Source organism: Micromys minutus, assembly GCF_963924665.1.
Source record: "Micromys minutus genome assembly, chromosome: 11".
NCBI lineage: Eukaryota > Metazoa > Chordata > Mammalia > Rodentia > Muridae > Micromys > Micromys minutus.
Window position 1 is genome coordinate 42,734,681 of NC_137980.1, and position 26,970 is coordinate 42,761,650.

Consider the following 26,970-nt stretch of genomic DNA (forward strand, 5'->3'; position numbering starts at 1 on the left):
CCAGGATTATTAATTAAAGTGGGTATGGTTGTGGCTAGTGGGTGTGGAGTCAGCTCTGCCTGTGTTAGTAAAACCTGTTGGGAGATCTAGCTCCCCACAACGAAGAACCTGGTAGATTTTCCTGCTGATTCCTCACAGAACTCCATAACCTTTGTCATGCTATTCCTCCCATCTGACTTGATTGCTAGAGAGAAGGGGATCAGTGTCTTAGTCATTACCTTAGTTAGGGTTTCTATTGCTCTGATGAAACTTCATGACCAGAAAAGCACGTTAGAGAGGAAAAGATTTATTCGGTTCACACCTCCACAGCACTTGTCCATCGTCGAAGGAAGCCAGGACAGGAACTGGAACAGGGCAAGAATCAGGAGGTGGGAGCTGATGCAGAGGCTGTCATGGGGGGCTGCTCACTGGCTTGCTCTGTCTGCCTGCTTTCTTGTAGAACCCAAGACCACCATTGCAGGGATGGCACCACCCACAGTGGGCTGGGTCCTTCTCCCATCAATCAAATGGCCTACATGCTTGTCTACAGCTCCACCTAAGGAAGCATTTTCCTAATCAAAGTTCCCTCCTTTCAGATGACTTTAGCTTGTGTCCAGTTGACATTTAAAACAACAACAACAGCTGGAGAGATGGCTCAGCGGTTAAGAGCACTGACTGCTCTTCCTGGAGTCCTGAGTTCAATTCCCAGCAACCACATGGTGGCTCACAACCATCTGTAATGGGATCTGAAGCCCTTATCTGGTGTCTGAAGACAGCTACAGTGTACTCCTATACATAAAATAGGTAAATAAATCTTAAAAACAAAACAAAACAAAAACCTAGCCAGCATAACCATTTGTTTTTCTCTGGACCACAGGCCAGTGCCAGAAAAGAGTGCTGATTAGGTACTTGCTGAGTAAATGCAAAGTACTTTATGAGCATTGAGCAAAGGCTGTTGAGACTAAAGGAATCCATCAGCACCTACCCACATGGGCGGCCATCCCCACTAGATAACTGAGCTCTCTGGCTGGAATTCCCACACATTTCCCTATAACTCACCAGTGCTGAACTGGGATTTGTCAGGAGGAACTAAGGCACCAAAGAAAGAACACAATGAGAAATCTGGAAAACCCGAGCATCAACAAAGCAGAAGGGTGCTCTGACCAAATGTCATCAGGATCTGGTTAAAATGACTTGTTGGCCTGGCTGGTTCTGACCCCCTCCCCCGACATGGACCTCAGCTTTCTCGGACTGTGGTGTCTGCCACGATGGATGGATTTGGTGGTAGAAGATGTGACTCAGATTTCCTGCTGTGATCTCCAGGTCTTCTGCACCCTGGCTTCTGGGAGCCTCCTCCTCTGATGCCCACTCACTAAGGACCTCCAGGTGTCATGCTTTCTTTGTCCCTAGCTTAGAGCTTTATCTGTATCCTGACTCTACCCATCAGCCTCCTCTTCCCTAGCTGGGTCTAAGACAGATGGTGTGTCTCCTAGGGAGGCCTATTTTGAGACCCTCATCTAAAAGGGAGTTCCTTCTACTACCCAGCCCCCTCCCGCTCCCCACACTGTCTTCATGTAAAAGACAAAACTCATCAACATAGATAGAAGATAATGTTTTTGGAAAGGGGCTGAGCAAGAGGCTGGAAAACCAGACTCAGCTAGAAGCCCAGGAGTCAGACTGTAAAGAAGTCCTTTCAGTCATTCCTGCTCTGGTCAGTCCCCAAGAGAGTCCTATGCCGTCACCTCCTGCTCTTCACACCCATATTGAATCCCTTCCCTCAGTGAAGCAACAGAAACGAGTGCGTCACAGGAGGTCACAAGGAGTCCAGGATATAAAAGCCTGACATTTGGCTGGAAAGATGGATCAGCCGGTGACATACTTACTCCCTGCAGGAGAACATGAGTTCAGATTCCCGACTAACCCTATGACTGGGGAAGCAGAAACAAGTGGATCTCTGTGAGTTCCAGGCCAGCCAGGGACACGTAGCTGGGCTCTGTATCAAAACAATCAAAGAGACAAAACGAACCACAACAAAAATGACGTAGTGTGTGCCTATGGCTGCAGTGCTGGGGAGCAGCCGGTGCTCTTAACCACTGAGCCATCCCTCCAGCCCAGATCTGAGTCTTTTTATACAGTAATGTTTGTACTGAAGAACACGCCGTTCTGCGGTTCTAGACACACACCCCACGTCAAGGTTTTTATGTGGCTTCGGAGTGTCCAGAGTTGCACGTTGAACACTTTCCCCACCGAGCTACCTCTTCCTCCTCTGGCTCGGAGTCATGTATCTCGGATTCTCTAGTGTCCCTGAAGAACCTCACCAAAGATATTAAGCTAAACAGGTACTTCATGTGGATATGAAATATTGCAAACCAAAAAAAATGCATTGTCTTGTCCTGAAATTAAATCAATGCTTTCATTTGTACATTTATAGTCACATGTTAGTCCCAGCCTGCTGGGATCTTTAGAGCTCAGGGGATGCATACAGTCCCTGCTTTATATTTTCCTACAGTAGTATGCTGTGAACATTATTCCCATGCTACTTTTCCTTTTATAAGATTTGTTTTTATAGTATTATTATATAATTTGTTTATGTTTATTTTATGTGCATTGGTGTTTTGCCTGCATGTATATCTGTGGGAAGGCGTCAGATCTTCTGAAACTGATGTTACAGACAGTTGTGAGCGCCATGTGGGTGCTGAGAATTGAACCCAGGTCCTCTGTAAAAGAAGTCAGTGCCCTCAACCTTTAAGCTTTATATCATCATCGTCATCACCACCATCATCACCACCACCACCATCATTATCATCATGGTTTTCTCTGTGTAGCCCTGGCTTGCTCTGTAAACCAGGCGGACCCTAAACTCGGAGACCCACCTGCCTCTGCCTCCCGAGTGCTGGGATTAAAGGTGTGCTGTGCAGTACCATTGTATTTTTTACTCATGGGTCTGTATATGTTATGCAGTCATGAGTGTAGTGCACGTGAGGACCAGAAGAGGGCCCTGCATGCCCTGTGGCTGGAGTGACAGGTGGCTACAAGCACACTGACCTCCTGGGAACCAAACTCGGGTCTTCTACAAGAGGGAACGGCCTGTGTTCCTGAAGCCTTCTCTAGCCCACAGCTCTCTTCCTTAATCTACCGTTACTCTCCCCCGCCTCATGACATCTCATTAGGTATCATTCCACACCGTAAAGAACGTGCTAGTTCATTTCCTAAGAAAAGGAACCTATCATTTTCCGAAGCCATTTCCCACTAAATAACACACCACAGAAACTGTTCCAAGTCAGGAGACACAGATCTGCAGCTCCTGTTGAAATAGTTCTGTAGTGCTCTGGGTAGTGAACTTGTCACCGCTGGTTCAGCTGCTCTGTTATGGGCTAGAACCCAGGCTGCCAACCCTCCAGCGGGCACGGCGCAGCACAGGCCACTTGATTATGCATGCTTGGGCACTTGTATTCTGTTATCTGTAGAACAGATTTCTAGGAAGAACCTGCTGTGTATACAAAATGCAAACAAGTATTTCTCAAAATGCTTTGCAAGGGGAAAAATGGGAAATTGGACATTTAAAAAGTTTCCGGCTGCCAGGTGTAGCTGTACACATCTTTAGTCTCAACCTTCCAGAAGCAGAGGCAGGTGGCTGTCTGTGAGTTCAAGGCCCGGAAGTACTTCCACTTGCCTAGGGCTCCATCGGTGCTTTCTGGCTGTCATCTCTACCGAGTGACAAAACTTTTCTCAGGAAGACACAACCCACATGTCTAATGCACCCAACAACAAACCAAATTGCAGATACACTGAAGTCCAACTTGGTGAACCGTCAGTTTTATTGGGATTATTTACAGGAATATGGGGAGGGGTTACTCACAGGAGCAGAAATAACTCCTGTGTCAATAAAGCCCATGCCAGCACTGGTGATAAGCTCACAAAGCTGGGAACCTGGAGCACGCTATAGAGCCTGCAAGCAGCTCAACGGGTTGGAGTTTCCTTTCCAGGTGCCTCAGTTGGTCTAAACCTCTTCCAGGCAGCTCAGCTGGTCTCTGCTTTTTCCAGGCGGCCATTTTGGTCTGCGTCTTCTTTATAGCTTTCCCCCTCTAGAGAGTCTTTTTCTTAGCAGTTCAGCTTCACTTTGAGAAGGACTTGGCCTATATTGGTTATTTTGGTAGGGAAGAACCTAGTGACTCTGGTCAGTTTCAGGGACTTCCTGACGGCTTTTTGGTTGTTTTTGGTTTTGTTCTTGTTTCCACAGGGTTTCTCTTTGTAACAAGCCCTGCCTGTCCTGGACACCCTTTGTAGACCAGGCTGGCCTCAGATTCACAGAGCCCTGCCTGCCTCTGCCTCCCAAGTGCTGGGATTAAAGGCATGTGGTGCCACACCCAGCTATTTTGAGTTCTTAAGGAGCTTCCCTGCAGGATGGAATGCTCCGATCCAGAAGAGACCGTTACACGACCACCTCCTACATCCCCGGGAGAGCTCGGGGCTCTGGCTCACTTGCCATTTGGAGAGGCAGCTGCTAAGATTCTTCAACGAGCGGTGAGGAAACAAGCAGCAGGTGACAGTGGAGCTACAGTCATCACTGTGACCTCTGACCTTTCAGACTGTGAGTCCAAGAGCACAGCGCTACTCTGTCGCCCCGCCCTAACTTCAGCTTCTCCTCTGTGAAGTGAGAGTAAGCCTGCACGGTTATGGGACAGGCTGGATCGCATACTTGCAATAGCTAACACAAATGGTATAAACCATTGATAGTAAGTATCCATTTCAGAGGGTTCGGATTGCTCCCCCATGGTCCCTGGGCAGGCAGCATTCTTATATTCATGTCAGAAGACTCTATCAAGCTCTCTAGGGTCCAGGGATTTTGAAGCCTTAGGGTTTCTGTAGTCTCGAGGTTTGAATATTCCTAGGTATATTAGTGGTTTGGCCCATCTGCAATGACAGACACATTCCATATCTGTGCCACCCAATATGGTAGCTATGGGTGCCTGGTGAACACTTGAATGTAGACACTACAATTGAGCAAATGGATGTCTTTGTACGAGAACATGTGAGTGTGTGTGTTTGGTGTGTTTGTGTGTGTGTGTGCTCGAATCTCCCTATAGAGGACAGAGGACAGCTTTTGATGTCACCCTCAGGAACCAATCTACCTTCATTGGGACAGTCTCTCACTGGCCTAGAGCTCACCAAATAGGCTAAGCCGATTGGCCAGCCAGCCCCAGAGACTGGCCTGTCTCTGCCTCCCCAGGGCAGTCTGTGTGCTACCACAGCCAGCTTTTACATGTGTGTTTTGGGGGTTGAAGTAAGGGTCCTGCGCATTTCAGGCATGTGCTTTACCTACGGGGGCATCCCAGCCAGGGTAAGCAGCCACAGATAGCCAGCAGGTACCACCTTATATAACAGCTTCAGGCTAGTTGGGCAGTGGTAGGCCAGCCTCTTAGCTCTTTTCTTCCCCCTGCTCCCTCTCTTCTCTTTCAACCAGAGCTATTTATTCTCTGCTCTGCCTTGCTCTCCTTTGTATGTGACAGGTTCCATGGAAGGAAGCAGTCGGGACTGTGACAAGCGCGCTGTATTTTCATACACTCGGCAAGGTGAGACAAGCGCCCCGGTGACCTCTGAACTGAAGGAGAAGCTGAAAGCCGCTATAAATACGGCTGAATAGAGAATTGCTTCCAGACGGTCCCATTGTTCGGCTTCCTCATAGTATTCATGCTGAGATAATTCCCAGCTCCTCAGATCCTCTATCGTTATAAAACATCACATTACTTCATCTTCATCTCATTACACACACAGGTCACGAGACGACTTTCATCTTGTGTGGTTCATCACTAATGGTTGCGAAATCTAGCTGCTTCTTTCTGTTTCAGCGGGAGCCCAACAGAGAACTCCTTGCTCGTGAGCTCTTTTATCTCCTGCTTCCTACTTTTGACTCTTCTGTCTAAACAATGGGGGCTAATGGAGTTCTTCTTACGCTAGTGTGTATTTCAAATCTAGCGCTACCGTGTTCCTAGCTTGTTCCCAGAGCTGGCCTGTGACTCCACAACAGGAACAAGAAAAGTCGTTATTTCTTTCCAAACCATCTGATCCTGAGGGATGGTACAGCCTCACTTGCTGGAGCCATACACACGGCCAACCATCCACTTCCCCAGACTGCATTTCCATGGTGCTCTCATAAAAAAAATGCCAAAGAGGGCTTTGAAGTCTCGATGACATGGGTTTGAATCTTGACTGTAACTCTTAACGATGCCCGTGAGAGGGAACAGAATGAATTCATATCTTTTGAGTCTCAGTTTACCCATCTGTAAAATGGAAGGAAGAACCGCTGTTTATATGGGACATATTAAGAGCAAAGATCCCACCACAAGTAGACTATCTTATGCCCTTGTGTGATCATCTGCTCCTCTGAGACTCAACGTTCTCATCCAGAAAGTGGGTTAGCAATCTCTGTTTTAGGCATTTAAAGAGTAAGGGTATGTATAAAGCGCTCGGCAAAGTTCCTGTCTCAAAGAGCACCCTCAGTCTTTCACATAACCCGAGACGTCACCGACGGTGACTAGCTTTGTCTCTGAGCGTTTGTGTGCTGTGCCCTCCTCTGGCTGTCTGGAGACGTCATATATTTCCCAAGGAATAAGACACTGTGGGGATATGACAGCCAGCCCTTTCCTGTCTTTCCCTGCCCAGAAATGAACTGCTTTTTCCCAGTCACTAGAGCTCAGGCCTGTGTGATAATTCACACAGGTTCCTGGGCTGACTGAAGGACTGACTGAAGAGACTCAGTACGGAGCCGGGCATTTATCTCTTACAGCCATTGACCTTTGGCTCTGGAATGCTGAGGGGATCCTGATGGCTCGCAGGTGAGGTGAGAATGGAATGGCGGGGCCCTGAGGTGCTTCTGTAAAACCGGCTTATTGCAGTGGGAAAGAAATTGAACTGGTCCTTTATTACTATATAGCAGGAAAGAAAGAAACAACTGGGGAAGTCAAATGGGTTTTCCTGCCCAGCGGTGGATTCCACGGATAGTTGTAACACATGCCTTTCTGATGTCCGATCAAACTCCACCTGAACCCTCTTCCATGCGGCCGTGGCTCTAAGGCTGCTGTCCTTCTGGTAGCGGTAAGAATAGAATTCATTTCATCTGAATTTTAATTGACTCTGAGTCTCTGATTTCTCCAAGTGGGTTCAAACGGCACACCATAATAGTGCCGTGAAGAAAAGCAATCCTATAGACAGACAATCATCAAATTATATTAATAAGCATATGGTCTAGTGCTCTGTGCTTGCTCATTAATTAAATAACAGATCTAGCGACAGGACCTCCATCAAAGGACAAGTGTGAACAGTCATGTAAGAAAGACGTCTGTGGTCTAGCCACACAGGCTGTTATCCCTGCTACTCACTCAAGAGGCTGAGGCAGGGGAGTCAAAAAATTCAAAGTCAGCTGCAGAGTGAGTTCAAAGACAGCGTGGGCAATTTAGTGAGACTCTGTCTCAGAGTCAGAAGTCAAAAGAGAGCTGAGGAGGCAGCTCATAGCAGAGCACTTGCCAAGCATGTCAAAAGCCCTAGTAGCTTCAATCTCTAGTTGCACAGTGAAATAGATATGTCTGAGCTCTGTTGGAAATGAAGCGGTGATTCAAAATCAAGAGAAAGGTTTTCTTCCGGTCAGTGAAGACATTCAACTTCATGAACCTCAGGCCAAAGGTACTTGCTTTATATTTAGCACCTCTCTGCCCTCAGCAGTGGGCCCCAAGTCACAGATTAGGTGGCAACTCGAAGTAACAGGCTGCCAAGTACCCCCTGGATATTATGCGTTGGACACACTGCTAAGTGTTTTGCCTATTTTAAATATAAAGAGGTTAGGGGATTGTACCCAAGGCCGAGAGTAGAAAACAGGACTAAGGACTGAACCCAGGTACTAAGTCACCGTCTGTTCTCCTAGCTACCCGGTCACACTGCCTTGCTATACAGAGTGTGAGACCTGAAGCCTTTAGGGAGGAAGGAAAGATGGAGAAAGAAGAAGCAATGGGCTGGGAGAATAAAGTGAGAGATATAAAGACCTTGAGGTACAAAGAACGTGGCATGTATTAGTCCTGACAAGACCACTGTGGTTGCAAATTAAAAGCTTGGAGAACAGTGGCCTTAGTAATCATGAAGGGAGAAAGGGGACTGGTGTCAAGGAGACTATGTTCATCCTAGATCAATGAGGACATATTCCTCTTGCAAAATTATCCCAGTTGGTGTGGCGGTGCACACTTTTAATGCCAGCAGAGACACACAGGTCTCTACGTTCAAGGCCACCTGAATCTATATAGCAAGTTCCAGGCCAGCCAGAGGCACATAATGAGACCCTGTCTCAAAATATAATAAATAAAATTATATATAAATTTTGTTTATGTAAAATATATATTGAGTATATATACATAGACATATGCACACACACACACACACATACACACACACACACACACACACACACACATATATATATATATATGGAGTGGACCAAACCAGGAATGCAAAAGGCATAGACTAGGTGATGCACAAGATGCACAGAGATATGGAGAGATCCGAGAGAGATGCGAGGGAAAGGCTCAAGGGCAGTAGCTGTGGGGTTGGGGAATGATTCCACTGTGCAGATGGGGTTTTCAAAGATAGCCACAGCTCTTCCCCCATTCCATGGGCTCTTCTCAGAGTGGGGTCTTCTCTTCCCTCCTATTCGGAGGCAATGTTTCTACCTTCCTTACTTGAAGCTGGCCAGGTGTGTGTGATTTGTCAAGCTCTGTCACAGAACTCAGTGTAGCTCCTGCCTGGCTCTGGTTCCGGTTCTTTCAGCAGCTCTCTTGGAGCCCTCAGCTCCAAGCAAGCTAGGTAAATAGTAAGAGCACCCTAGGGTGCCATGAAGCCTAAGCGTGTGGAGAACAGACATGGACCCAGGGGCTATGTGAGGAAAGAGAGCTGGCCAACCCACAGTTGCTCCGGTAGCCTCTGTCTCTGAGCTAGAACTGCTGGGCCAGCCCTTCCCGATTCCCAGAAACCACGAATGAGAAGGAAATGGTGCCTTTTCCACGGGGTTAAACCTGGAACATTCATCTTCAGATTCCAGCTGAACTGAGCCAGCCTGTTATCTAGTTGGAAGCTTCAGAAGGGACATTTAACATAATGAGCTTGGGTTATCTACAAAGGACCCCGAGGGATGGTGACATGTGCTGAATGGCTCTTTGGTGTGTTGTCTTTGCAATTTTAATTACCCAGCCCAGGAACTTGCCAACATGGGAGAGCTTTTTAAATTAAAATACAGATACTTGTGGAGAATGACAGTTCGCACCTGTAATTCTACCACTTGGGAGGCTGAGGCAGGATCATTGGCTCGAGGCTTAGAGTATGTAGGGAGACCCTGTCTCAAAATAAAAGGGAGTGGGGACAAGGAGGCTTAGTGTTTAAAGTCTTTACTGATGAGCATGAGAATTGAGTTCAAATCTCCAACCTTCACACAGAACCCTAGACATGGCAATACACACCCATGATTCCAAGCACATGGAGACAGACAAGAGAGTCCCTGGGACTCCACGATCAGCCGGCCTAGCTAACTGATGAGTTCCAACTTCATAGAGATACCTGTATCAAAACCAAACCAAACCAAAACAACCCAAGGTAGACAATGATAGAAGAAGATACTCAACGTTGACCTCTGGCCACACACACAAGCATGGGCTTATTACATACAAGCAATGTACATACGTGCATACACCACACATACCCCCCGAGCATGGGATTGTCCACACATGCACATATATGCATACACAACACATACTCCCCACACACAAAAGCACGGCCTTGTACATACATGCACACACAGGTACACACACACAGGAAGGTATTCTCAGATTCTACCTCAGGGTCCCTGAATCAGAATCTCACAGAAAGAAGGAACCGCTGGCTTACTGCCCGGTCTTGCCACTGTTATCCTTTGCCTCTCTGTCTGATTGTGGTCTCTTTACGCGTCCCAGCACAGAGACAACCAAGGAGCTGGATCTTTTGAGAACTTCTGATGGCAGGGCACTGAGAGGACTAACTTGGTCATTTCCGTAGCATATACTCTCCTTAAAGGCAATTCTTTTGGAGTGTTTCACAAGCACACTTCACACAGCTCTGCAGACAGACTAAACACATTCCATCGGGTGTAACAGCAAAAGAGGAGACATTACTGCAACAGCAGACAGCCCTGAACTTAATCCTCTTTATAGAACAGATATGGTAAAGAAGACAAGCAAAAATGGTTTGGGGTGAGCAAGGCCTGGTGGGGCACATCCATAGTCCTGACACCTAGGAGGTAGAAGGATCAGGAATTTAAAACTATCCTCAGCTCCAGGGTGACTTCAAGGCCAATCGAGTGTTCTGAAACTGGGCAGTGGTAGTGTACATCTTTAATCACAGCTCCCTGGAGCCGGAAGCAGGCAGAGCTCTATGAGTTCAAGGTCAACCTGGCCTACAGAGCTAGTTCCAGGACAGCCAAGGCTGCACAAAGAAACCCTTTCTCAAACTCCCCAACAAAAGAAAAATGAACACACAAAAATTACTTGCAGCATTATTTGGTGTTAACTAGCTTAAGGAAAGAGGGAATCTAACTATGCTGACCTATGGCTTGTCAAAATCCATTTGAATTAAAAGTTTAATTATTAAAGGGCAAGAAGGAAGTCATGTTAAGACTTACAGAAAAATCATGTTTTCTACAAACAAAGTTTAAAGTTAAAAAAAAAGTCAGAAAAGCTGTGTTTCTTCCAATAGGGTTTGTGGGAACATCTATCTCTGTCTCTTGTACCTTCTAGAAGCTGAGTACCTCTCCTTCTCCTCCTACCCCCAGCAAATGCCCAAGATAAGCACCTGCTGGGGGAAGAATTTATTGTGCTCACAGGTATAGGGATTCCCAGCCAATCATGGCAGAGAATGCATGCATGACACTAGGAGTGTGAGGTTTCTGCTTCTCAAATTTTGGTGCATCAGAACTTGAAGGTTCCAGGGATCGTTCCTCGCCTCCAGCTAGCCCCTTACTCCCAAAAGTTGCCATAACTTCTCCACACAGCACCACTATCTGGAGGTCAAGTCTTCATACACACGACTCATGAGGTACATTCCACATCTACGCTATCACACTTCCTTCTCCTTGTCTCCTCCCCATCTCCTTCTATCTCTCTTTTCTGCCCTCTCCCTGTCTCTCCTCTGCTTCTGTAGTGTGTCTCCTTCGGGGGCTCTGAGATTCCTACCTCCCTTTATAAAAACCTGTGCAAGTATAGGAGCCTACCCAGACAACCCAGGGATAGTTCCTGCAAAACCAATGGCATGATCCTTATTACTGTGTAGACACAGATTCACAGGTCCCAGGAATGAGGACATGGGCATCTTTCACCATCAATGGTCTGACTACCACAGTAGTACAAAGACACACTGATGCCGGGGTGTGACCAGACACCATCTCTAAAATCAGTCAAATCTAAATTCGCCTTTAGCTTGTGTCTCCTGGGCTGGCCTCCAGCTCTCTGTGTAGAGGAGGATGACCGTGAACTTCTGATCTCTTTTCACCTATTGGGAGCTGGGAATATGGGCTTGCAAGACCACACCAGTTTATGCAGTGCTGGGGACACACTTCCACACTTCCACACTTCCTCTGTGGTGAGCAAGCATTCTGCCAACTGCCCCACACTCATACTTTTACTTAACAGCTGTGGCGGTTTGAAAGAAAATGGCCCCCTTTGCTCATCTGAAGTGGCACTCTTAGGATGTGTGTCTCTTCCTCCTGCTTGCCTACCCGATCCACTTGTAGAACTCCCAGCTTCCTCTTCCGCACCATGTCTGCCTGTGTGCTGTATGCTTCCTACCACAATGATAATGTTCCTCAGAAGAGTAGCTGTGGTCATGCTGCCTCCTCACAGCGATAGAAACTATAGTGAAGACAATAATAAACTAATTGACATGAATCTTTTTAAATTTTTGTAATTTAGGATGTATTGTAAATATTTATTTTTATGTGTATGAGTATATTGCCTAAATGTTATGTATGTGCGCACCACATTCATGCCTGCTGTTTGCATAGGCAAGAAGCCAGCAAAGGATATTTTGGAACTGGAGTTAAAGGCAGTCATGAGGTAACATTTAGGTGCTGGGAACACAGCCTAGGTCCTCTGCAAGAACACCAAATGCTCTTAACCGCTGGGCCATTTCTGCAGCCCATACCTTAGACCTATTTTAGAGAAGAAAGGATAAGTATCTGTGGACTATTTGACAGATTTTTCTCTCTTGATCTCTAATCACATACATTCTTATAATAGTTTTTATAGCTGTTTCTCCTGTGTGTAAAGTTCCAGCTGCAGCCTAAGAGTGGGTACCTCAGAATGCAGATATACACTCGATTGCGATTTCTTTTTAACCTGCGTTCTTCCTGCCAGCCTCTCCTCTCCAAGAGAACACAGAAGGATCTCTATTTGCTAAGATGGTGCCTGGCACGTAGGTATATAATCAAGTCACAGAGCCTTTTAAAGAATGATTTTAGGACTAAAAAGAAAAGTTTTGAGGCAGGGTCTCCTTTGCTGGCTTGCAATTCCTTATGTATAGGCTGGCTTTGAATGAATAGTGGTCTCCCTGCTTCTGTCTCCTGAGCATTGTTATTTAAGATGCATAGTGACATGCCAGATGGCTTTTGTTTTTTAATGTGTGTGTGTGTGTGCGCTCGAGAGTGCCGGTGCGTGCACACACATTGAACTCAGATCATCAGACTAGACAGCATGCACCTTCCCCTCCAAAGCCAACTTTTGAGGTCTTTGTAGCAAATGTACAAGAAACAGTGAGTCAATGAACAGGTTGAATATAGGATCCGATGTTCAAAGAAACTGGGCTTCTCACAGTGTTCAAACTCCAGTCACCATTTTAGTTGACCTGTATTAGTCAGGAGGAGGAAGACAAGGCCTCATGGCATTTGAGGAGTTCCCTGAATGTGAGGCTATTTATGTAGCCATAACTGATTCATAGAGAGCATTTACACCTGTGTGAGCTAATTCCAGTCCCTGTGACAAATTCTAGATTAAATGGGGGTAGGGGGACCACAACATTTTTATATGCTTCATGGTTGACAGTCACGTTGTAGGCAACTTTTTACCGTGAATATTCCTCAAAGAAATACCTCAAGAAAACCCTGCAACTATATCTCTAGGAACCTTTAAGACAACTTAGGCTACTCACAGGATACACAACCTATTTATATGCAAATTTAAATACAGTTTTTTCTTCACCTCTCTGCTCTCTTTGTTCCTTATGATCAGGTTTGTGTATTTTCCATCTACAGCTGCTTGGCCGTTCAGGGCTTTAAGTTTACAGGGCTGAAAGTACGAGGGGACTTAAATGCTCTAGTTGCACGGTTATGAGTGAGAAAAAGGGCTCTGGAAAAGAGAAAGGCCAGACTGAAGTCCTTTGCGAGGCACAAGCATGGAGCTGGTCCTCAACAGAGACCCCGTTACTAGGCAACCGCTGGCGTTCTCAACTGCCTCCCTAGAACCACCTCGCCCCCGTCGCCAAGGAGATGGAAGCCTCAACTCATCTCTGCCGTAAATCCGCACGCTCTTTACGACACTACCGCGGCCGCCGCTGCGTGCGCGCCCTCTGCCCCCACTTCCACACTCCGCCCCGGCCGCCATTGCCTCGTGCCCGCGCTAGTCGGTTGGTGGCGCCTTTGTCCTGCGGCGGGCAGGTGGGCTGAGGCCGAGGCGGCAGCGGCTGGCCTGAGGCGACGGGGAGGCGGCCGCGCTGGTAGCGGTGAGTGCCGGGAAGCCGTGGCCGTCCGCCGAAGCGTTGTACTGATGGGCAGGCGGTTGGGGGGGTAGGGAGGACACTGAGGCGGGAGGGCCCGTTCGACGCGCGGCCGCGGCCTGCTCTCCGGGTGCGCGCGAGGCTGCGCATGCCCTGAGGCGGGGCGCGGCTGCCTCCGGCTCCGGTCCGGCCCTGACCCGAGTCTGGCGGGCCCAGTAGGCGAGCGACTGTGCGCTGAGGTGGGCACCGTAGCCCGTCTCGGTCGTAGCTGCTGAGGCTTCTTTGTAGAATCGAGCACGCCCCGCGCTCTGTGAATTCGCTCGCCTGGGGGTTTGGCGGCAGGGGTAGTGGGAGCCCTGTGAGTCAGTGGCACAAGAGGGATTCGAACCGGGGTTCAGGATACTGGTCTCGGCGGCGGTGTCCTGACGCCAAGCAGCCAAGGGAGCGCTGTCGCCCGGGGCGCATTCTTGGAGATGTCAACTTGTGTGACATCTGGCCCTTTATACGACCGCGGACCCTGGGCCCCGAGAACCGGGCGAGAGAAATCGTGCCGGAGGTTCGCACTGACACAGCGCCCGAACCTACTAGCTTCCCAGGGTCCTGTCATGGGCCCTTCTCGCACCCCGGTAGCGGGTCAGGGGCTTTGCTTAGGACCACGTCTCCACAGCTTTCGTCCCTCGCGCTGCACCTTTACAGTCCGCCTACATCTGTGCTAGATACCAAATGTTAAATGTTTTTCTTTAAACTGACTCTGACCCTCCCTCCCCCTTAAATGCATTTGTTTAAGGCGGAAATTTGGACCCTAAACGGTATAATGGAAAGCCAGTTATTTCTCTAACGCTCATTAAAAAAAATAAATACCTGTCTATTAAAATAAACACTGTGTCCTTGTTCCTCCTGAAGTTATGCGCTCCAGGCTTTGGAAACCGCTGCTATAGGAGTACGGGGTTAATTGTTATGTCTTTCACTATATATGGAATTTCCCCCCCTGCGGCATTTCAGATTCCATTGAAATGTCCCGGGATCTTCGGCGCAATGATTAATATTCTGAGCTTTCTCATTGTAAAAGGTTGCCCTTTAGAAGCGCTAGTCCAGGAGCTGCAAGAACCATCCCTCAGATGCCCTGGGTGTGTCTCCTCCCTTTCTTACAGTATTGTGGTATGGTAGCCACCTTGAAAGTTTCATAAAAGAATGTTTCTGCAAACCTTAATGGGGCTTTTGACAACAGTGTGCTTATTCTTGTCTGTGTCCGTCTGTGTGAAAAGCAACTTTGTATCAACATTTTGGAACAAGGCCCTACTTTTGCCTTGTGGGGATTGGAGACCTCTTGACTAATGGTTAGCTTGCATGCCTTCCTTCCTTTTGGTTTGCCTCTTCCATTTAGCTGATCTTTCAGCTTTCATGTACTTTTTGAGCCCCCAGACATGCGTTAGTCTCTACCTAAACGTAGGAGACAGCCCTCCCTTGAATAATATGCTAGCAAAACGACCACATTTCAAGACTAAATGGAAGGTCTTTTTCTAGATATCAGCTGTTCCATGTACTATTCGCTATCTGATTATAAATTCACTTTTTATAAAGTGTGAAAGTGGGTTTACTTTATTTTCTAAAAGGAAACTCAGAAAAGCCAAGTTGGGCCATTCCAGATACCCCTCTACCAAGGGCTATATGACAAGAAGTCTGTATTTTGGGGGACTGATCTCAGTATGAAAACAGAGTAGAACTAAACATAAGATCATTCCTTGTCCCAAACTTCTAAGCCAAAATCCTATACAAAGAAATAAGGTGAATTGTATTTTATTCGGGGAGTCCCATTTCAGAAAGTCAGCAAGTGGAGCCTCATCTACCAGTGCTCCATGCTAAAAATAAACAATGGTTTGCTCTGAAACCTTATTGTAAATAACAATCACAGGCAATCCGTGTGGCCTGCAGATGGCAGTGCCTTTATAAGCTTGCTGCACTGTGAGAACTTAATTCACCTGTGTGTTTAAGAATGGAAAAGCTTTTACAAAAAGGAAACTTTTGGAATGTGCCCTTCGGTTTTCTTCAAGTTTTGACTCCCCACATGAAAAAACGTCTGTTTGTAAACTCACCTTTGGTGCTTCGTTGCAGAGGGAAATCCACAGCTAAAAGTACACATGGTAAACACTCTTTTGTTCCTGCAAGTTGCTTTGTAAGGTGGGTGCACTACTGTTATTACATGTGTTATGAAGCTTTGTGTAGAAATGAGAGCTCAGTAAATTTTAAAATTTCTTGCCCAACATCATATACTAAGACATGTTCAAGATATTATTGTTAAAGATAAAAGATTTCAAAGGAAAAAGTAGGTAGTGTGTTGTGTGTTATCCATAGTACAAGAGTTCTGAGCCTTCTCTGTATGCTAACATCATGCAAATATGTCCCAGAGACGACAGCAATCTCATAACTTTCCCTCTGTCTTCCCATGGACTCTTCCAGTCAAATGTCCCCCCCAAAGAATTCTTTTGCTGCATTGCTTCCTGTGTTTTACGAATGATTACCATGTGTCTTTGAGGTTAATACTTTTAAAGATCACTGACATGTTTTTTGTGTGTGCTAAAAGATTTGTTCTATATATAAAAAGAACAGCATATACCATTGGCTAGACTATTCTGCATAAACAGAGTTAAACTGTCAGATAGCTAAGAGAGCAGTGCCCAATGGGAGATAATCTTCTCTTACTCTCATTGATAGACCTTTTAATGAAAGGTAAGGGTAAGGCTACTGTCTAAAGCAGTACCAAGGTTCCAATAGCCCATTATTCTTCTAGCTTACACAGTATAACATACAGTTAGGCCCTTTATTTAGAACTCTCCCTAAACCCTGTTCAACTAGAAATAACCTACAAACATCAACTGTCAGAAAGAAAATGTTGTGACAATAGCTAAAACATGGAAACACACAATTCCTGAAAACTAAAAAGTAACCACACAGTGATGTCCAGAAGAAATAGGACCATCAGCGCTGGTTTCCAGAGGCTAAAGTTAGTAACTACACAGCTATGAGCTCACTGGTCCCCATCCTAGAGAGAGTGCAGCCAGTGGCTTTCCTTTAATATACTGTGTTGTGTGTTCTCCAGATGCTGTTTGTATTCTGATGTTAATTCTGCTTCCCAGAGGGGTTGCCTCTGAGATTAGTCCATCAAGTACTCAGGTGATTTCACGGGAACCTTCACCCGATTTGAACTGGTCAATAAAGACTGTGATTGGGTAGTTAGAAGAGGGAGGGGGAGGGAGGGAGAGAGAACGAGTTGACCGGGAGAAATTGCAAGTAGCAAGGGGCCTTATAGCTCAGGAATAGTTAGGATAGTGTTAGATCTGCCCAATCTAGGCTTGTAGCATATAATAATTGAATTGTGTGTTTTTTTATCGGTTTATTGGGAATTGAATTGTGTGTTTTTATATCAGTTTATTGGGGTTGGAAATTCCAACAACAAACTGAGTTTGTTGTTTTTGAAGCATGTTATCCAGTTCTCTGGTAATGAAGTGCGAACTTTTAATTCTGCAAGCCAGAGCTATGAGTATTGTTTTGTTCCTGGGGTCCTCTTTGGTACATTTTGTTCTACTATCTAAATGCAACTTTTGGGAAAGAATAAAAATGGCCACATACGGATTTTCACATCCACATCATTAAATTATAGTGGAGTAAATCTGAAGTTACCAAATAGACACTGTGATCTTGGTAGACATTCCTTGCTAGGAAAGGCATTCTTCTGATGTGAGGAATCAAAAGGTCCACAGGCATTCTAAATGTCCATATTCTTTCTAGTTTAGACTACACTACAATTTAGCCAAAAAGCCAAGAAGAATCTAGTTTAAACAGTTATTAAGTGGATATCATTTTGTTTTGACTTTCCAAACAGGATTTCTCCGTGTAGCCCTGGCTATTCTGGAATTCACCTTGTACAGCAGGCTGGCCTTGAACTCACCAAGATTCTCCTGCTTCTGCCCCCTTAGTTCTGCAATTAAGGATGTGTGCCACTGCTGCTGAAACCATTTGTATAATTAAGAATTTTTGAAGACAAGTACAAGCATGAGCCAGCAGCTGTCACTATCAGTTAGTCATCCTGGCTGTGACGGCTGGTGTTTATCATTTCTATTTGAACAGGGTTCAGGAGACTTATAAATGGGAAACCTAACCATGTATTATTGTATTGTGTAAGCTAGAGGAATATATAGATGATAGACGAGTACTTCCAAAATATGTGTTGACAGTCTCATGAGAATTAGTTAAACTATAGAACACTGGTCCTGGCATTCAGATTCTGAAAACTTAAGACAGCCTAGGAATCTAATTTTTAATGAACTTTCCAGGAGGTACTGACACATCATCATTAAAGAAAGCAATATGATATAGGGAATGAATATATATACGTAAAACTATGGGAACATACATATACGAGAGAAGGAATGGGAAGGTCTTCCTTCATGGACATAGAGTTTCCATTTTATAAGATGAAAAAGTTGTGAGAATTTTCCGTCTGACTGAATGAATTCGCACCTGCTCGCGTGTCCACTTAGGAAGAGTGACTTGGGGGAAGCTGGTGCTGGAGCTCTTGCCTAGAGGGCTCAAGGCCCTTTGTTCAACCAGAAACACTGAAATAAAAACTAAGCTGATGGATTTTTTTTTTCTGTAGTTTTTAAAAAATGTTAAGAAATTGAAGAATGGTTGTCAATTTTCTTTGTGAATACTGAACTAAACCAACAGACTGATGGCTATTAAGGTTCTAGAAGCCTGGCTAAAAAGAAGCTCAGTGGCTGATATCTTGACCATTAGATTATTTTATATTCTATTAAAAGTAAAAATCATAATCTTTTGAAATTTTCTCTACCTCTTTTCTTTTACTGTTAAGTCAGTGGTCTCTAAAGAATGCTGCACAGCAAACACAGACACAGAGAAATCAAGGGATTTGATTTAATTTTTTAAGTAGGACTACTGCTCAGATCTGGGCCAGAAGAAAGGGGAATTGCTAGGCACAGATAAACAAGAGCTTGCTGACCATATTTGTGTGGAATCAAAAGCTACCTCACAGGAGAAAATGATGGTTACTGCAGGCTGTAGATTGGAGAGATGATGAACAAGGAGAAAAAAATGCAATTAGGAATAAGTAAATATTTAAAGTAATGAATGATAACTTGGCTAGTCTATACTCTGTGTGTGTGTGTGTGTGTGTGTGTGTGTGTGTGTGTGTGTGTGTGTGTGTGTCTGTGTCTGTGTCTTAGGGTTTTACTGCTGTGAACATACAACCATGACCAAGGCAACTCTTACAAAGTCAGCATTTAATTGGGGCAGGTTCAGAGGTTCATTATCAAGGTAGGCATGGTGTAGGAGGAGCTGAGAGTTTTCCACATTTTGTTTTGAAGGCAGGGAAGACTGGCTTCTAGGCAGCTAGGACAAGGATATTAAAGCTCACGCCCACAGTGACACATCTACTCCAACACAACCACTCCTCCTAATGTGCCACTTCCTAGGCCAAGCATATATAAACCATTACAGGATGTATGTAACTACTGAGTCTGTTTAGTGTTGCTCCTGTGTACCTGTGTATAGGGCAGACCACTTGGAATTGGATAACCTATTGGGGCTTCTCTCTGAAAAAAAGTGTCATGTTTCTCTAAGCAGCCATTTGTTATCTATAGCTCTTCATCTAGGCCTTGTGAAATTCCCCCATCTATATTAGCATGTGAACTTGTGTTGTCATTATGCAAATATTGTTTAAGCAGTAGTATTGTTGAATTTTCACGAGTGCTTCTTTGCTAACATGTCTGCAGGACACTGTCTCACAGAATGTGTCATCTCCTCTTCCAAGATGTTCCCTGAGCTTTAGTTATAGGGATTATGTTTTAAATGTATCAATTGGGGTTGGGTATCCCCCAGTCCCATATTCTGTGCATTTTGACAAATTTGTGGCTCTCTGTAATGCTCACCTGCTACAAAAAGAAGCTTCTTTGAGTAAGAGCTGCACTTTCCTGTGGGTTGTTTTTTGTTTTTCAATTGAGCTCCAGAAAATAGAATAAATTTAAAAGTTAAGCTCAAAGGGGTGGGGGCGATGACAAGAGTTCAGTATTAAGAGTATTGCCTACCCTGCACAAGGTTATGGGTTCAATCCTCAGTGTGCCCAAGGATGCTCATGTGCACTCTTTGTCTCTATCTTTCTTTCTCTGTCTTTCTGTTTCTCAAATACACACACATACACACAATCTCACAATTAAAAGAACAGGAGATTAATGTTTTACAGTTTTTTTGGTTGGTTTTGTTTTGGGTTTTTTTTTTCGGGGGGGGGGGGGTTGAGTCCTTTGATCTCAGTATTTAGGAGGCTGAGGCAGGAGAGTTGGAACTAGAGGCCAAAACAAAAATAATGTTTGTCTGAAGAGTAGAAATTGATAGAAGTAGTATTTCATAATTCATTGAGTATCTGTGAGGCATTCAAACATTGGGTGTCCAGTGTACTGGCCCCTTTACAGGTTCCCCAGGGCTATGATCAGTCCAAGTAAATATGTTCTAAATGAAAAACATGTCCCTGTTGGGGCAGCTTAGGCTGATACTTAAGCATTTTGTGTTGGTGACTTGGATCTGAGTTTCAGATTTGCCTTTTGTGATGTGTGTATAAATAGTACACACATGAGCATGAATGTTCATGTGCCTAGGGATGTCAGGGTAGAACGTAGGGTATTTGGTTTTATAATGGTTTGCTGTCAGTGTGTGTATGTGTGCGTGTGTGTTGTCAAAACAGTGGTACTATGAATGTTAGTATGCATATTTAAGGGCCCCTGTACCGCCTTGCGTGGCATATTAGTTTGAAGTAAAACTGTAAATTGGAAACTATACACTCTTTGAGAATTCTTCACTATGATATTTCATAGTTTAAAATGGTTCTACTACTTCTGTGTAACATGTTTTCTTGATTATTTACCCAGTTTTTTTCCTTTCACTGTAAATCCCTTCAGTTGTTGTTGGTTTTTTGACTTAAAAATCTTAATGAGAAGTGCTTTTAACTTGAAGCTTTCAGAAGACTGCTTGTAAATCACAGATGTCCCAGTCAAGGTTATATATATCTCCTCTGACTATGGTGATACCGATTGGCACTCATTTTGCTGATAAAAAATATTAAACTGTACAAAGTAGCATCCAAGCAGAAGTGGAGAAGATTGAAAGACTAACTTTGGGTTTTATAAAGGTGTTTGACCAAGACAACAACACGTCATAGGAATAGATAAATCATATCTTTCCCTTTTCTAGTCAAAAGAGATATTCCACCTGTTGTTCAGGAAACTCCCAAGTTGCAGCTGCTCCGCTGCTGATTAACTTCTATCCAATAATAATTCTCCATTTCATGTCCCCAAAGAGTGCTGACTCTTGCTGTCCTTTTTCTTCTCCTTTAGATTAATGTCATTTCTATTTCTCAGTGTTATTTACCTACCTCTCTAATGAGTCAGGAAGAAAATAATGTGATTAATACAAAAGCTCCTCTACTGCTAACTGCATATGCATTTCCAAGGAGGAACTCCCTAAACCTCTGCCTCCAACAACAGGAGTTTAGGTCTCCAAAAGTTCTGTGTGTGGTAGGATTGTGGAGGACTTAATAACAATGTTTGTGATGATATTTTCACCAAGGTCTGAAAACCTCTCAAGCCTACATGGGCAGGCCTGGATGAGATTCTTAGCCAGAAAATTCCATTTCATTGTCTCTATATGTCAGCCAAGCTGAAAGATTAAGTCATTCTAAAATGAAGGTGAAAGGCCAAACATTTGGCATGCCACATGAAAGGGGTGTTGGCCTCTAACATAAAGAAGTAATTTATGTTAAGGATCCACCTCGGTGACAGACAGACACCTAGGCTAGCTAACACCCCAGAATAGACAAAACTGGGCATGGTAGTTCACACCTTTAATCCCATTACTTGGAAGACTGAGACAGGAGGATTGTCTTCAGTTTGGGGCTAGTCTGTCTCAAGGAAGAAAGAAAGGGAAAAAAATTTCAAGAGTTTAAGAATTTTCTTTTTTTGTTGTCTCTTTTGTAGAGGAAGCATAAGCCACAACATCCACATATGTCATTGCTTTGTAGTATGCAACGTGAATAGATGCATATCTATAACATATATCTATAACAAGCACATATAACATTATATACTTAGTGTTCTTTAAATAACATTTCAATTGCAAAATTGTTTTTTGACAAGTTGAACATAAAATATCTCCCTATCTGGAACCATTGTTGCCTCAAATTTTCATAATATTTAACCACTTTGATCTCCTAATTCCTATATAGGCAGCACTCACAGACTGGATACAATGTAATATCCTGGCATATGCAGACGGAAAGCATAAATTTGACAGAAACTTACCAGTCAATGTAGTACCACAGGGTGCAACATGGCACCTAAAAAGATCCCAGCACTCCAGGTTATCAGGCAGGAAGATCTTGAGTTCAGAGCTTGTGCTACAAACAAACAGCACCATTTATATGCACATACCAGGTGTATCCGAGTGATAGTATGAAAACTATGTAACTAGTTAACAGTATTTATTATAGTTACTCGAAATCCTAGCTGTCCTGTACTTAAAGTGTGCAGTGAGCAAGCTAGGTCAGGAAGCACTTGCAGAGACGAACTTGTTCTTCACAATTATACATCAAAAATGTAAGAATTGGAAAGATGCTCAGTGGGTAAAGATATTTGCTTGCCAAGCCTGACAACCTGAGCACAATCCTTGAACCTGCGTAAAGAACTGGTCCCAAAAGTTGTCTATTCCTCACACATGCCTACACACTTTTTATAAAAAATGTTATTCACTATGATACCTGTCATATAACGTATGATTTGGATATTTGTGAACTTAAAGAACTGTAAATTACAAAAGTTCCGTCTGCACTATCAAATTCTAGCCAGCTATTACTAATTAAATCTTACATAGAAAATATATCTAGAGGTGGATGTGGTAGCACATTACTTTAATCCCAGCTTTTGGGAAGCAGAGACAGGTAGATCTGAGTTCCAGGGCAGTCTAGTCCCGAGTGTCCTGTCTGGAAAAACCAAAAAAATTAAAAAGAAAGAAATATATCCTGAAGGTAAGGAATGATTTGGGCAGAATTAAGTTTGTCTGCCTATGTAGATTCATATTCTCTTCAGTTTTCTTATAATATAGAGACTTATTTAAAGTGGAATTACAGATTTTCTTCACTTGAATGAGAATTTTAAAATGACAGGTGACAGAGTAAGTGAAGCTTGATTCCAGACCATTGTCAGCTTTTCATAGAGCTGTAGACTTGCACATGATAAGAAACGGCTGGGATTTTTAAAAATATATAATTACTATTTTAAAACATTCTATTAAGTGAGTGTTTAATAGCATTTTGAGTCATTAACTGTGACTGTTAACTGCCTGAATGGACAAATGGAAGGAATGAAGCCGTACTGCAGCAGGAAGCAGTGTGTGTCGTCTGCAGGAGTTTGCAGATTCTAACCCATCATTTGTTTTCTGAGAAGATCAGGTGTTGAGACATAGATTGGTATGTTTCTTTAAGTACTCAATTATCTGTTAGAATATGGTGTTTCATTACTCACTCCAGGCTTTGAAGAGTGAGTCTGTTTTGTTTTGAAAAAAGCAGGCTTTAACTGCGCATGGTCATTGGCCTTTCTCTAAGCTCTTAGAGATGGTGGTGCCGCCATCAATCTTACTCAGTCTGTAGCACATACAAGTCCTATCTCCATGAAAGTTAGGAACAGTTTCTAACAGCCCATATGCAAAATGCTCATGCCGACCTTAGCTTATAGATGTGAACAGATCATATTCTTTGATTTTAAAAATTAGTTTCTTTCCCATATCTCATTCTGGAAGATTTCCATTCAGTGGAAAGTAACCCAAAGTATGTTTTAAAAGGTTTTGCTTTATTGAATAGTGATGTTTAAGGCCATTAGTACTAGCTTCTTTATAAACTAGATAAGTTATTTACCACCTTGCTTTTTTTTCCTCCCAAATTGCACTTATCTTTCCTTCCAGGAAAAAAAAATACAATTGACAACCACCTCTGCCTCCCTTGGACAGGGAAATGTTAGGTTTGGGGTTTGGCAGGGTATTGAGATATTGATATTATCAGATTTAAATTATGTTTTAGGTAAAAAATAAAGGGTCATCTTTATCTGTAAGTCATGGCACTGTACTGTCTTAACTTAATAATAAAACTGCCCAAGTACCAGTATGTCTCTAAATGGATTTCCTTGTACCATCTGGTTACCATTGTAGGTTTTGGTTCTTTCTCTCTTTCTTTCTTTCTTTTTTCTTTTCTTTTCTTTTTTTTTCTTTTCTTTTTTCCTTTTGGTTGTTGCTTTCATTTAAAATGTGCTGATGATCTTGTTTTTGTTCCATAGCATTGAACAGATGGGTTGATTATTCTTTTCAGATATTAATAAGGCAGCGGAAAGAAGAAATATGAATACGGCTCCATCAAGACCCAGCCCCACACGAAGGTAAAGTACCCTGAAGCAGTGAGTTACCTTGGGAGAGCTGGGCTCTGGGGAGTTAAGCCCAACTTCACACATCAAGGGTCTTTTCTCCCCCCAACAAATCAGAAAAGCTCAAGCAAACAAGAACCTTGTCTGAAGGGCCTTGCTACTTTTTAAATCATACATCAGGAGATACAGAGGAAGCTTTGTGTTTTCGGTGACAAAACCAGCAAGTTCAGCTTGCAGCATGAGTTGCAGGCAATTGGAAGAGGATAAACCTCTGTCTTTCCCCAGCTCACGTGTCACTGGGATTCTTCAGAGCAGGAGGAGGGCCCCAGGGTCAAGTTGGTGTGTACCTGCCATGTTGCTCTGCAGCAGGCAGCAGAGATTTGAATCTTCATTGCAAATTGCTGCCGGTCCAGATGTTAACCCAGGTTTTCGGAAAGAGCTGCTTGAGAGATTGCTGCTGTGCCTGTGCTGCAGACCTCGTGTGCTCGCATGTTTGGGTTAAATGTTTAAAGGGAAATAAAAAGGGCAAAACACTTCACTTCTCAAAAGTCTTCCTTTTTCTGAGCTTCCCTGAACGCAGAAGGCATTTTCCTAATATGGTTTTCCTTCCAATATAGACAAGAAAGTCATAGCTTTGATGTGTACTCTCAAGATACAAAGGAGAATTTTGCTAGTGTCCCGCTGAGATTGTATGCACACTTTGTGGTTCCATAGCAGTGCACATGTGGGGTGCAACTGATGGGATGTAGTTTGTATCTGATGCAGCTCAAAAGCTCCCTTTTGCACTCTGAATTTTGCCTGTGCTCCTAGGTAAAATGTCAGATTTTCACAGAAGCTACAACCACAATAAGGAATGGCTCATAGGGAATAGGAACTTGGCACCAACCCTGTAGCTTGAGTGGGATACCTAGGATCAACACAGTGGAAGGAGAGAACTGACTCCCATAGTTATCCGATAACTTCCACATCTGTGCGCCGTGGCACCCCTCCAGAGGGAGGGAGCAGAAATGACATTTTAAAACGAAACTACATAGCCCACATGAACTAAGCTTAGTTGTCCAAACAAACCTTACTGTACATCTTTACTGGCCCTGAGAGCTGGGAATGTATCTGACTATGTAAGTTTTAAGAATTTGTTCAATCCTCTGTTCCACATAAACTGTGTGGTGATACATCCCATAATCTGAGCATCTGAGAATTAGAGGCAAAAAGAAGTTCAAGGTCATTATTATCAGATATTTGTGGGTCCAAGACTAGCCTAGGATATACTAGAGCTTGTCTCAAAATAAAAAAGTAAAGAAAAATGATTGTGGCTTGCAGGTAAATACTATTTTGGTTGACTTAAAGGTGTCTGTCAGTAGCCTGAAGGACACAAATTCTTAAAACTTAAAAAGTTTCCATGTAATGTCTGCTTCCATCAGGCTGCACCTAACTGATACAGACTTAAGGCATTCCCATCTCTGTTCTAACTCACTTTCTCAATAACATACAATGGGGTAGTCAAGTATTTGCCTATAATGGTCGGAATTGTGAGGTTTCTGATCACAGTTGTAATTGCTAATGACTTGAAAGAGGAGATGTGTCCAGTTTCCAAAAAATTCTAGTGTGTATTTGTCTCAGATATGATTAAAAAGAGTATGGATTTATAACTATAAAGACATTGTACTAGAAAAATTCTCCCCCTGTAATGCTTGTGATCTCTGGATGATTATTAGCTATGTTTTTACAGACTGGAAGTGAAAAGAACATACACATGTATGCGCGCGCGCGCACACACACACACACACACACACACACACGCACACTTTATAGAATAGCCATGTTTGTTTTTGTTATGAATTGAAAGGGCATTTTATATCATCCTAATAATGATATTTAGCCAGATGCTTCTCACATTTCTAGTTGATCATTAATATTCTACATTATAGCTTTTGGAAGAATCAGCTCACTATTTTGGAATCCAATATAACCATTGCATGGACACTAAATTAAAGTGGTTACCTTCATCCCAGCCTAAAATGTGGCTCCATTAATGTCATGTAGAAGGGAAGTATCTTATTCTCTTTTCTATTGCTATGAAGAGACACCATGGCCAGGGCAACTCTTATGAAAGAAAGCGTTTAATTGGGGGGGCGGGGACGTTCTAATTTGTTATCATGGCAAGGAGCATGGCAGTACACATAACACTGAAGCTACATCCTAGTCCACAGGCTGAGAGACTCTGGGCATGGCATGGGCTTTTGAAACATCAAAGCCCATCCCCAGTGACACGCTTCCTCCAGCAAGGCCACATCTTCTAATCCTTACAGTCCTTTGAAATATGTCATAACCCCTTAGTGACTAAGCATTCAAGTATACGTGCCTGTGGGGCCATTCTTATTGAAACCACGGCAGGAAGGAATAATATTTTTTTCCTTTTTAACAGTAGTTTCCCACAAGCAAACAAACATGAACAGCATTAGAGAGAGCCCTTCAAATAATCTCCCTACCAGATAAACAAACATGCCGTCACCTTGATATACCTCAGAACTAAGCTTCAAACTGAGATTGCTTCAGCAGTAAGTTAACAGTTTTTCTTGTGATGTATAACTGGGTTCCTTGGCATGTTATTTATCATGATCAAGTTCTATATGTTTATGCTTGCTTGTTTCAGGAGAAAACAGGATGCTCATATTTGGTAAAATTTGTTCTGAGCACCACCTAAAGCCTGAATAAAGAAGCCCAAATTTTTACCTTTAAAAACCAAAAC

General features: G+C 43.7%; 1 protein-coding gene across 3 annotated transcripts in view; it reads left to right on the forward strand.

The window, feature by feature from the left end:
• Positions 1-13,637: 13,637 nt before the first annotated feature.
• Positions 13,638-26,970, forward strand: part of NCOA5 (nuclear receptor coactivator 5) — a 32,602-nt gene continuing 19,269 nt past the window's right edge. For 2 of the 3 annotated variants that reach the window (XM_080925036.1, XM_080925038.1), the window contains exons 1-2: positions 13,638-13,758; positions 24,170-24,236. In XM_080925036.1, coding sequence (XP_080781162.1) covers positions 24,199-24,236 — 38 coding nt within the window. In that variant the 5' untranslated portion in view covers positions 13,638-13,758; positions 24,170-24,198. Of the gene's footprint in view, positions 13,759-15,900; positions 15,931-24,169; positions 24,237-26,970 lie in introns of those variants that run through there. The other variant, XM_080925037.1, reaches the window with a different exon arrangement.